This window comes from Cyanistes caeruleus, chromosome 3 (assembly GCF_971803275.1).
Source record: "Cyanistes caeruleus chromosome 3, bCyaCae1.hap1.1, whole genome shotgun sequence".
Classification (NCBI taxonomy): Eukaryota; Metazoa; Chordata; class Aves; order Passeriformes; family Paridae; genus Cyanistes; species Cyanistes caeruleus.
Window position 1 is genome coordinate 24,472,083 of NC_141703.1, and position 13,054 is coordinate 24,485,136.

The 13,054-nt window shown below is 39.7% G+C and overlaps 1 protein-coding gene across 3 annotated transcripts in view; it reads left to right on the plus strand.

Annotated features, from left to right (window-relative positions):
- The window catches only part of COL4A2 (collagen type IV alpha 2 chain), a 139,102-nt gene that overhangs the window by 34,358 nt on the left and 91,690 nt on the right, over positions 1-13,054 (plus strand). For all 3 annotated transcript variants that reach the window (XM_086880169.1, XM_086880170.1, XM_023918298.2), the window contains one exon: positions 6,539-6,619. In XM_086880169.1, the coding sequence (XP_086736295.1) occupies positions 6,539-6,619 (81 nt within the window). The remainder of the gene's footprint in view (positions 1-6,538; positions 6,620-13,054) is intronic.

Below are 13,054 nucleotides of genomic sequence, written 5' to 3' on the forward strand. Positions count from 1 at the left end.
CGCACTAAATTATTCTAGTTGCCATGCATCTAAAAGGTTCTGGCTCCCATTCAAATATGAAAGAAAGAAAGAATTAGTTCTTAGCAAAATAATTCTCAGAACAGTTGGAGAGAGGATCCACGCCCACATCTTTTCCTTCCTCTCTGACTGTGCCAATTATCTCTCCCTTTCCCTGGACAATTAAGGTCTTCACAGTGGTCTTACTGTCCCGTGCACTAGTAGCTGCTGGACTGTTAGCAGGCGGTTTCAGATGGCTGATTCCATCTTTGACATTGTAGCTCTGAGGAGAGACCAAGCCTGTCCCTGGGCAATGCAGGCCTTCTCTGCTGACAGCATTCTCAGTTCTTGTTTTGAGCGGTTGTTTATACATATTTCTAGAGAAATACGTTTGGCAACAGGCAACAAATGTTTTCCGCTCTTAAAGGAGTAAAACGTTGGGTTTGAGCAAAGACAACTGTGCTGTCACATTTTAATCCAATGAAGTTCTTCTCTGTCTGGTGATGATCAGCAGCAGGAGTACTCTGTCATACTCCTACTTTATTTTTTTGCTTCTTTCATTTGATGGAAGCAAAAAAAAAATAATATTTCTAAGTTAGGGCTGTATAAACCAAATTTGAAATTAATGTGTCCATATCAACAGCCAAAGGTCAAATATGAAAGCAGAGGTTCATACTGGAGGTGTGACCTGCTCTGGTCTCCCTGGCTGACACAGAGGCCTTACTTTCAGGCATGCCAGGAATTCCCTCCCAACTTCCAGGCTGAAGCCTCATGTGAAGCGTCTGAATGTGCTGTTCATTGCCCCGCTGCAGAGTCAAGCAGTATGTCAGCACCTCCAGTCGTAGTTCAGGGTTTCAGCAGGCTCCTAAAACCTTCTAAAACACACCTTGGTGAATCTCAGGTGAACAGAATGGGGCTTGTCAGCACAGAAGTTAATGCGCAACTACAACGTACAAAACGTTATCAAAGGAGATGTCAGTGTATGGAGTCTTTGATTCCAAGTTGCAATATTTTCATTATAATTTCCGTAATTCACTTTTGAGCTGTATGTAAGGAAATGGCTTATATTTCCTGGTCTTTCTGTACTCATAGGATTGTACTTTGAGGTCTGTCTCTGGTTGCCTTTGTTCTTTGTTAGAGTACCAGCCCTTGAAGTGAAGGTACTTGAATGGGCATACAGAAATGACAACTACCCAAATATGGCCAAGATTAGCAACAAATAAATCATTAATGTGTGGAAAAGTTTGAAGAAAAGTGCATATATGTTTCTGAGTTTTTTAAGAGTTTGGCTGAAGGAAACTGCATTTAAGTTGTCTATTTTTGGCTGAAGATGTCTAAGTACAGAAATAATACTTTTTGGAGACAAAAAAAATATGAGAAAGCAAGAGAGCAGAAAAAGCTTTCTGTTGGGACACCCACATTTTATGCTTGCTATACATAAAAATGAGAAGTATTTACACTAGGCAAATATGCAAGCTTTACAAACGTAGGTGGCACTTGCATGTTTTCTCTTGCTTTTGTTTGAGTAGCGTTCATGTTCCTCAAACACGATGAATGTATTCATCCCAGCACAGTGGCTGGGTAAGCCAGCTCTGGAGATGCCTAGCTTTGAACAGTGTGGACCTGAGCAGTGTTAGATGTAATTTAAGATTTGCTGATTCTAAGAACCTAGTATTTCTTTATTTGGCAAAGTAACATATCGCTGTTGTTATTAGTAATAATTCACAGCTACTTCACTACAAGAAACACTGAATTACAATGCTATATATTGTTATTAGCATGTACAAAATCAATGCAAGAAATCTGATAAATTACACAAAAGGGCAGTTAAGTTGCAATTCTACTGCCTCAGTAGTATTCAGTTGGTATTCAGGAGTAAGCCTATCCCTCCTTACAAGGTTATCCCTTCTTAGCCCACCTTCCCCTTCCCAGGGACATGCCTGGTCAAAAGACCTGGTCTTTCCCCATGGGGGCTTGTGCTCACAAGTCAGCATCACTACTGCCCGCAGATGTCCCTGCTCTTGCTTCATTCTTCACTAATTTGATGCCCTCTTCTTTTTTTTTGTGTTTTCCAAGTTTCTGCCACCCTTGCACTACCGTTTCCCTGCCTGTACTCCTCCCAAATAAACAACCAACTCTTAATTTCTTTTCTCTCATTGGTCCCATTTTTTTAATACTCAAAAGTTAGTGTTTGTGATATTATTACCTAGGCAATATTTTCTCTAATATGGTATTACCATAGCAGTTGGCTGAACGAGACAGCCTTGCCTCCAAGGGCAGCCTTTTGACCCTGTGGGTCTCATTGGGAACATTAGTGTTACACATTTCTGGACAGAATTACCATACTTTACTCTTGATTCTCCAACCTAATTTTAATTAAGCAACGCCTCACCTTATGCACAGAATGCTTGCACACCAGTGCTCGTTTTGTGTTTGCACATCTGTCTGCTCTTAAATAGTGTTCTTCACACTCAGGGTTCCCATCAAAGGGTATAGCTTCCTGTAAGGGTGAGGCTTGGACACAGGATTCATCTCATGTGAAGCTGGACATCTGCTCTGTAGACACATCTCAACCAGTTGCCCTATGCTACATCTCAGATTGCCTTACCCTTCTATGATGAGATTTTGCTCTGGTATCTGGAGTAGATCTGATGAGATTCTCTGGGTGATCTAAAAAAGCAGCAAGATGTTGTGCCTATATTGCATAAAACTTAAATTAGATCCTATAGACCCTGTTTCTAGACTGTGCCTAGACTCTGGACTTCTAATAGACTAGTGGGATTATGCATCATTCAAAACATGAGAAAGACTTGGAACTGAAAGTCTTCACAGCAGACACCTTCATAATTGAGGGCCAGTTCTTCCAGCTTAATTACACAAACCCTAGAATATCATTCTGGTGCAGGCACACTTTTCTTCATTTAACTGCATACTGATCAAACCAGGAGATTCATCCTTACACTTTCTGCAGAGGGTGGATCTCTCTGTGTAAGCTAGTCACCTCCACCCACCCTTGTGGTTGGGAGAAAGCAGTAGGAACTTCTGGGAGAGATGCAGTTGATCAGTTTAAATGCCAGTATAAATGCCAGTATAAGGATGGGATGAATTATGTCCTAGATCTGACTGTTCTCACCACTGACCAAACAGGCTCCTGCTCAGATCAAAATAACCACATTGGGTTGTCACCTTTAGTGTTAGGTTCCCAGAAATCTGTTTTCCTCAGGAAATAGTTGAGCACTTCAAAGTACATTATCCATCACTAAATTTGAAACTTTCAGGCTTTTTGCATTCCAATTATTGACTGATATATGTCAATAATATATGATATATATGAATATGATAATATATGATATATGAATATAATAATATATGTTTGATTTCCCTTCATCTCAGTTGTGTGCCCATGGGTATAATTGTTTATAGCAAAGTTCTACAAGAATCCTTAACAGACTTATTTTTGAATATTAACAAGCATGTAAACCATAATGTTTTAAACTGTAACCCCCAATAATGTAAGATCAAACAAGAGTGCAGTGATCTTCAAGAAATTATAAAGAAATATATTTATATATTTATATATAAATATGTTTTATGTATATAATAACAAATATATATAATAAAAACAAAAAATATAATAATTAATAATAAATACATTATTATATATATAATAAATATAAATATACTCTGTATAGTGGAAGATAGTAGAAAATGCTGCATGTGACTAAAAGTTCCCAGAGTCATTCCACTAGAGCTGAAAAGTGGAGAGATGGAGATTAGGTAATAAGGAAAGCCCAAGTATAATCAAGAAGAGGTGTTTTACTGCTGGTCTCAAATGCTTTCCAATTACATTCCCTACCTTTGGAGAATCTTGCAGATTTTTCTTTTCATTGTCTGCAGAATCTGTGTGCATAAAAGGATATAAAATGAGAAAATAATGGAAAAAAAAAAAAACAGCTTCCTAAAATTGTGGAAGAAAACAATTGTATCCCCATATTAGCTGCTGGTATTGTTACAGCATGCAAATTAAATTATTGGATGGTGGATAGCACACAAACAATAGACCTTGAACTTCCATTTGAAATAAGCATTAGCAGCCTCCTCCATTTTTTTCTTAAAAGTGCACAAATATCTTACCACAGTTCTATTTCATTTTGTAATTTCTCCTTGACAACAGTTTACCAAATTTAGAGTCACTCTGCTAATTAGAGAAATAAACTTCTTGTTCTCATTATTTTTTCTCAGTAGATGAAACTGAAAACTCATGTGGTCAAATTACTGTATCTGTTACTCTTAGGCTGAGATATGCTGTTATTTACGAACAAACAAAAACAGATTCTAAAAGTTCCAAATTGATTGTTACCAATGGCAGCACTACACAGCACAGTGCTTCTTAAAGTATACCTGTGTCTTCCAGAGGAACATGATCACACAGGCCATACATCTGCATGGCATCCATAAAAATTCATAGAACTATACTCAGTTTCAGAAAAGGAACTGTGGGGGGAACCCCACAGAATGAAGGATACTGAGAAAAAGATGTGTATTTCATCTGCAAATTGGTTAATAAGAAATAAAGTCCTTGGAAAAAGTGAGTTTGTGATCATCCAGATATTTAACTGAAAAATGGACCAACCTGAGCAAACTGCTGGAGTTAATAAAATTGTCTTGATTTAATATTTCCTCTTAAACAACAGCTTAAACGTAAAGCAGAATTCATAACATGACAGAGAACTCTACTACATAGATGAAATGATTTCCTGAATAAAACACCTAACCTCTAAATAGATGAGGGCATGGTTTCAGTTTGGTGGACTGCTTTTATCAGTATGAAAATCCTACCTCTTCAATTTGACATGAGAATTAAATATAAAGCTGAAACAAAAGTGGTTTTGTATATAAAAGTACTTAAGATACAGATATGAACCTTCTCATGACAAGCATAGAAACTTCTTTTGGAAAGTTTGTATTGCTGTTGTCGTAAGATTAAGAGCCTGCTGTACAAATATGACCAAAGCAGGACTTGGGCAATACATGGTGCCTGCTGCATACTTTTTATTCATTTGACTGTCAGGGAGATATCCAAATCCCAGGGCTGTGTTTTCAGGTAGTGAAAAAAAGGCAGAAATGTATTCCTGAGAAATGTGACCAGAAAACCTCAGGTGTTGAGTAGAGGATTGCTTAGAACCCCATGAAAAATTCTAAGCATGTCAGCTTTGGTCCCCTCTCTGTGTTTTAGCTCCTTAAGTCAGCCCTAGAGGCAGGAATGGCAGCATCACTATCTAATTATGAAACAGCATAGCAGTTCTGAGCATGCATCCTGTATTGGATCCTTGTTTATACCCCTTTCACCTCTCTTCCAAAGAGATGATGGGCTCAAGCTATGAAGGAGGGAGAAAAGTGAAGGCACCATTTGCTTTAGCCAAGAGGGGAGCAAGTGACATGGAGCCTAGCTGAGTAGTCTTTAGGTTTCATCTGAGGAGCAGTGCATGTGAAATGCCCTGAATGAGGGACTCTGGTTTCCTGTAGCCACTAGACTTAGTCCTTCTCTCTTTTTCTTCTGACTGTATTAATCATGCACTGTGGGCCAAGTCAGGTTCAGAAATAGTAATGAGAAATCTCTTCCTCCCTTCCCACTGGGGCTGCTGGGTTGTTTTCAGGGGTTCAAAACCCTGAGCTTAGGTGGGCTGCAGGCTGGTCTTCACAACATTCCTAATCATTAAGTTACATTTATGAAAGTCACACTACAGCATGCACAGCATCTCTGCTGTTCAAGTTTCTGAACAGGAGTGACTGTGGCTGCTCCATTCTGTGCAGGCACTTGCATGGAATATAATCTGAGTTTGCCTGCCTGTTGCAGTCCATCCAAGGATTTGTGTGGAGCGGTGCATATTTTGTGATCCAGATATTTGTGGCCCAGGCCAACATGGTTCTGGTCAGGCAGGAGAGATGTAACTGAAGACATTTACTTAAGCTGGGAGTGACTTCTAAATCACAGTGGTTGACTGCTAGCAAATTTTTTGTTCCTCTAGAATAGGCAGCCATAGAAGAGGAGAAAGCAGGAGCTTGGCTCATGATTTTGAACATGATACTTACATCTTCCTTTATGTCCACCAATAAATATTTCAAAACTCAGCAGCCATTTGGAGCATGCATAGAAGTATATGCTGCATTTTGACCTAGGACTTAGTCCATGTCCCTAAAGAATCCAAGCAGCTGCACTTCTGTGATGTGATATCTACTGCATGTGTCAAAAAGATATGTGAGATACTGCTCAGCATTGAGCTGCAATATTTTGAAAATGTGGAGGGAAATAAATGAAGTAACATTATATTTCTTGATGCTGATCTCCAAAAACTGGAAAGCCACTCCATGGCTGCTTCTAAGCATATATTAAAGAGGTTTCAGCTGTAAATCCTAGATCTGATCCTGGTCTTTGCTTTAGCAGCTCCCAGCAAGTCTGCTAATCAAAGATGATTGTGCTGTTTCAGATATTCTAGCTGATACCTTTTAACTTTCATGTTATGTGTGTTCTGGTTTTCAGGGTGGAAAGAAATACACAGGACCATGTGGAGGCAGAGACTGCAGTGGAGGATGTCAGTGTTTCCCTGAAAAAGGAAGCCGTGTAAGTAACATTTTTTCCTGTAAATTGTTCTTGATGGTACAAGTTCAATGCTATATAATTTGCTGTAGGTGGACTTGCACTAGACTGCTAAGAGTGTTAAAACAATTATTTTCTTTCAGGGAAAAGTTATTGTTGTTTCATCTTACTTTCTCACAGGCTCATAGATTTGAAGAAATTGTTTGTTGTGAATACCTTGTTATGATACGTAGCAGGCACTTATCTCAAAGATGAGGGCCAAGGGACATGACTGCCATGACAAGCTGAGCAGATCAGAATGATGAAAAGACACCACATACATACACACACTTGATTTTAGAGATCTTTTCCAGCCTAAATGATTCAATTATACTGTGATTCTTTGTGATTTCCACTAAAGCAAGAGAGAACCACGCCTGCAAAACCTGAAATCCTTGCTGAAAGGGAACTGGTTAGAATTTCTGGCATTATGTTGTGACTGATAGTCTGTTCTTCATTTTGGGGACTATTGAGGAATGAGGCAGAGGAAAGGAGATGGGGTGGAGGGGATTAGCCACCTGCCACAAAGAGCACTGAGAAATAGGGCAGCTCCTATCCTGTATGGCTTGGAGCCCTGGCTGGCAGGCTCCTTCTGTACAGCTTGGTCTTCTGCAGCTGAGACAGTGACTCAGCCTTTTCCATCCACCCATCTCTAAGAATAGGTCAGGCAAGAGATGTGGTGGCAGGTCATGTGCTTGTTCTTCTATCACAAACCTCATAAGATTTTTCAGTTCTCTGCCTTCCCTTCACACAGCCAGCCATCAGTTCCCATTCCCATTGCATTCCTCAAGCTTGACTCCACGTCTGAGTGGAGGGAGAGGTGGTAGGAAAGTCACAGTGTAGGTGGGAGGCAAGGAACACTGTTGTTTACAGCAGAAGTCCTGATGTCTCCATGGAAGTCAGATGATCCTGGGGATACCGTGCCATGGGGACTTGCAGTGGTTTTACTCCCATGGCCTGACCATGAGCTACTCATGATCTGCTTTCCATTACAATAACCCAATGGCACCCTGATGAAGCTGAGGACAAACAAGCCCTCCCCTGAGACACAGCTTCCCATGGGGCTCCCTCCAGCTGTTACTGCCTTAGTCTCATCATCCAGCACATGAAGTTTGGCAAGTGCCCCCTGTGACCGAAAATCAAAAACTGATGCTGTAAGAAGCTCACTAGAGTTTGTGAAGATATCTGTTGAAAAATTACCAACTCCTGTGACTGAAATGTGTTTCATGCTCCTTATTGAATGAATGACCTTGAATTTCAAGTTGCCAAATGTAACAGAAAAAAGAGGTAGTTAAACAAAACTAACTGCATAGGTTAGAAAAGCTGAAAATGTGAAAATACCACAGTAAGAAGCAGTCAGGTGTCACTGACAAGAAGCTCCCTTGTTGCTCCTTGTGAGTTGTTTGTCTAGATTGGGAAGGTGAGGGCAGATTTTATGTACTTGCTTACAACTCTCAGTTTTACCTCAGGGAAGTAAGTAACCCCACTTATTAATGAGGCTGGCCTCCCTTTAAATAGATACTCAAAAGATAAAAAGGATATGCTTCAAAACATAAATTATATTTTACTGCTTGTGGTCAATTGTGCGAGACATGAAAAAGTATTGGGAAAAGGGATGTACAGAAATTTACACTTCAAAAATCATATTTTATATGTGTATATTTTACCTCTCTGAAATGATACACCTCATTCTGATTTAGCATACACTGCCTGTATTTTGTGTCTGCTGATCTCTTCAGATGTCACAACCCCTGTTAAACATCTGGTTTAAGGAACAGGATTGGCCTTTAGAGTCTAGTAAAATTTGGCATAGCTTCTGGTCTCATGCTAATCCTCAATGGGAATATTTATTTTCACAAAACCTCTGTATAATCTGGCACGGCACACGTTTTCAGTTCGAGGTGACTCAGTGCATGCACAATAGATGTACTGCGTGTTTGCACTTGTGAGAGTCCCTGGAGCAGTCTGTCAGAGCCTGCTTCTGCAGGGACTCTCCAGCTCAGGTGCCACAGAGCCGTCACTTGCAGGGTCTGCGGCCAGCTGTCAGCCTGGACATCCTTCTGGAAATTCACCCTCTGTTTGTGACAGAGGTGTCTGAAACCAAGCAAATTAAAAGCATTTTCTTTGGATTGCTCCTACTGAATGCACATCAGCATCTGTTGAATGAAGCAAATTCATTGAAGTGGTAAACACAATTGTGAACTATGAAAGGAGGAAGAGTCTGAAAAAATGCCTGTTTTTCATTTATATGTGCTTCTACTTCATTTGTTGTCATTGCTTCAGCTGTAGTCTTAGCATTTTAGGAAAGACGTTTAGCTTTATTTGTTGTCTTAATCCAATAACTTTTGTTTTTAAAAAAAGGTTTTTTTGCAAAATATGCCCACTGATATCTCCTGGGGTTCTGTGCTAGAGACAGAGAGGCACTGTCAACATGTGTGGAGATTCATCCAGGCTTTGGTGATTTGTGCCAGGTCTCCAGGTGCAGGGCATCTGGAAGCCCTGTGCTACTTTTGGTTCAGGACTGGTAAGGATAGGCACAAAGGTGCAGGAAAGTTGAATTCTGCTTTGCAGAGGCAGTTTCTAGGGGCAAAAGGCGATCTAGTACAAATCAATGCACTCACCTAGCAGGCCTACTGGAAAGAGGTATGCGATTTTGGGTTTTTCTCTATTTTAGCTTGATCCTGCAACTTTCACTGGGCTCAGATACAGCTAAAGTCCAGATGGGACAGAAAGAATAAAACAGCAGAAGTATTATCTGCCCACTGTAGTGGGAGGGAGCTGCTGCAGCTAAGCAAAAGCAGCATTTAACCTTCAACCTCCTGCCTCTAATTTGAGCTGCTCCCAGGGCTGTGAGGACATCTGCAAATGGCACTTTCTTCTTCATTCCAAAAAGGAAAGCTGGTCAAATCCAGATGTTCAGAGAATCAGGACATTGCTGATAACTGTGTTTGCAGCTTACAGCAAATGCTGAGTTGTTCCTTGGAGAAGTTTCTCTAAAGAAATATTCCTCAGGCTGTACACAATCCCTTGAAGTTCCCACCTCCAGTCCTGCTTTATGTTCACATCTTCATAGTAGAAAGAGTAAAGTTCCTTCTGTAAGCTGGTTTTGTTTTTCCCAGTCTTTGATGACACTCTAGTCTTTGTTCTTTTTCACTGCTGCCTACTAATCTTCCAGTAATTGTATTTACTGTTAGCTGGTTACAAACATCCAGTCCAACCATACCTTATATCTAGGTAGATGGTTGGAGCTGGGCTGCAGGAGCCGAGCTTGGGGACCAGCCTCAGCCTCATCTCCCCTTCTCACAGCTGGCAAAAAGTCAGTGGAATTGCAGTCAGAGCTCCTGAAGGAGTGTTCAAATCCACATGACAAGAAACTACAGTATAAGCCTCAGTGAAGGACATGAAGGCAGAGGAAAGACAGCAGACTTATCTTCTCCCTGAGACAGATTCATCTTCTCATTTTGTTCTATGGCAACTTCTCCTGAATTGTTCTCCTTCAACAACAGGCTCACCATTTCCCTAAGGTACATTTGAAGAACATAATGAAAGGAGTACACAGATGCCAGGGTAAGAGGGAAAAGACTAAGGAGAAGCACTGATATGGTATTTGAAATTCTGTTTTGAATGAAACGGAAAGCCTGGATTAAAGGAATAAAAAAAATTAAAACAAATTAAAACATCTGGTTTTCTTTCTTTTTCCTCAAGATTTTTATTGCAAATCCTAAAATCTTGAGATTTATAGTTCTTTGCAAACCATACATTGCTCAGAGAACAATACACGTGCCTTAAAATTTGTTAAACATTAATGCACTTATGTAGGAAACGATAACTCCATTCAGTACAATGGCCAACTGTTTGACCTATTGAAGTTCATAATCAGCCTCACTTCATAACCAGCCTAGAGGGCTTTATAGAATGTGGAAGTGAGTAGAAACCTTTTTGATCTTTCTATAGAGTGAGAAATTGCACTCTTTTGTACTTCCTGAGTCAAACCTCTAACAGCACTCAAACCATTTAGCCATTGTTTTTTGCAAGGGGCTGGAATGATGGAAACTGAAATTAAAAGACGGCTTTGTGGCCTCCTGTAAAGGCCATTTCTTGGGAATGCCCAAATATTCCTGTCTGCTTTTGGATGCTACACAATTAGGAAATCTAGTGTGTGATATTTACTTGCAAGCATTTTCCATATAAGTTTAAGTCTTAACACATGAACTATGTGTAGATGTTTCTTCATAATTAAAAACAAACAACAACAAAATAGAGCACACAAATATTCTGAAGTCAACTGCATTATTATATTATAGGGAAATGTTTAAATCCAATAAAATAATTTTATTATAACTGTTAATGTAACTCTTGTATATCACAATTAACTGGCTTCCAAGCTGGGTTAATGCTGGCAGTAGCTCCTTGTAAATCTGTTGATATAAACTGATACATGATTAAATATGATCTTTTTTTTCTTTTTTTTCCTTCCACAAAATAATAACATTAGAAGCATCTTCATAGTTAATCATCTAGCTCACAATTCTGTTCCAACAGTATAATAGGAATGGCTATTTACAGGGAGCACAGAATTCTGGCAGTTTTCTGCAGTCCATTCACTTGTACCCAAGATAGGCCAATTTATATGTTCCTTCAGTATCTGTCTTTTGTCCTGAATTTGTCCAATCCTTTTTTGAAGCTACTGTAACTGCGTGTCTTTGAAACCTCCAGTGGCACTACTCAAATGATATAAATTATATAGATCACTGTCTGAACTGTTCTAAGCAAAGCTCCCTCTGGTTTCATCAAATACACACTGTTTCTAGTACTGTGAGATTTCGAGTAGCTCTGTGTTTAGGTTACTCACTGCTTCCCTAATTTTGTAAATCTCAGTTATATTCCCTCTCAGCTTTCTCTTGTCCAGAAGGGTGAGTCATAGCCTTGTTAGGTTCCCTTTTGAACTCTAGCCCTTAGTCCCTTTACTCTCTCTTCTGCAAGAGACCAGAACTGTACCCATCCAGCTTGGTGGTGTCCCTCTGGATCTCCCAGCATGGGAAGTCACCAGATCTCCCCATTCATCATCACTAGCATCATATTTAAGAACCAAAGAGTGATTAGTATCATCTATAGACTCAGATATTTCACAGTTCTGTCCCTTCTGTAGATTGGAAACTCCGTAAAAACCAGTCACAGCATGTGTCTGAGAGGACTCACTGGTGTTATGTCTTCATTTTTAAATGTGACCATCAGGTACTATTCTTTTCTTCCTATCCTTTAACAGTCTTCAGTCCATAGGTGCATGTCTCTTACAACCCAAAGATAATTTATTTTAAAAGCTTCAGTGAAGCATTTTATAAAAACAGTTTTGAAAATCCAAATATATTATAGTCACTGAGGCTTGTTTTACCATGCTTATACTTAAGTTCAGTTATTGTGCTCCTTAAGGTGGACTACTGCCTTGGCAAGCAGGAAAGTCAAATAAACTGCCCCACAGTTCTCAAAGTCTCCTCTTGAGCCCCTTTCCACACGGAAATTTGGTTGGCACCAACCCACTGATGCAGTGGCAGTGTGTAATGTTGGGTTACACACTTTGGCCAGCAGCTCTGCAGCTTCACAATTGAGTTCCTTCAGAAGTCATGGGTGAGTGTCCCCACTTGTGCTCACTTAATAACACCTGTCTTACCTGTTTCGTCTACTACTTCCTTCATATTTATCTGAAATTATTCTGTCTCAAGGAATAGCTTGGATTTGAGACCTTCTCATATATCTTCAGCAGTGAAAACCTCTGCAGAGAAGTCACTGAGTTTCTGTGCTACGGCCTTATTACCCCCAAGTACCCCTTATCAGCCCTTGGTATCATTTCCCTTGATGGCTTCTTGTTCTCCTTCAACAACTTCTTACTATCAGTTTGGTTATCTTGTGCAAAATTTTCTCATTAATTTTTAGCCATCCTAGTTGCCATTTATTCTTGATCTGGTTTTTATGGAGTTTCCTGTTCATTTCAGCAATTTTTTAAATGTCAACCCTTTTGCCTACAATAGCCTCTTTAGTTTTTTTTATGAGCTGTGCAGGGCTTTTATTGAACCATTTTACTTTCTTTTTGATATGTGACACATAGTTTACTGGGATTTTTAACACAGTGTTTTTGAAAAGCCTCCAGATTGCTTTAGGCTTCTTGCCTTTTTGACTGCTTTTTCAGGATTTTACTATTTTTGTGAGTTTTATGTGTTTCCCCTTCTTGAAACTGGATATCTGTGTGATGCATTTGTTTGGCTTACTTCATCCCAGTACACTACAACATTAAATTCAGCTATATTTGACGCTTTTGCAGAGCAGTTCTCCCAATAGTACCTCTTGAAGGAGGTCCTGTGCAGCACTTGAGACTAAACCCAAAGCAGCATTCCTTCTTAGGGGTCTCAGTGTTTATTGTGCTAA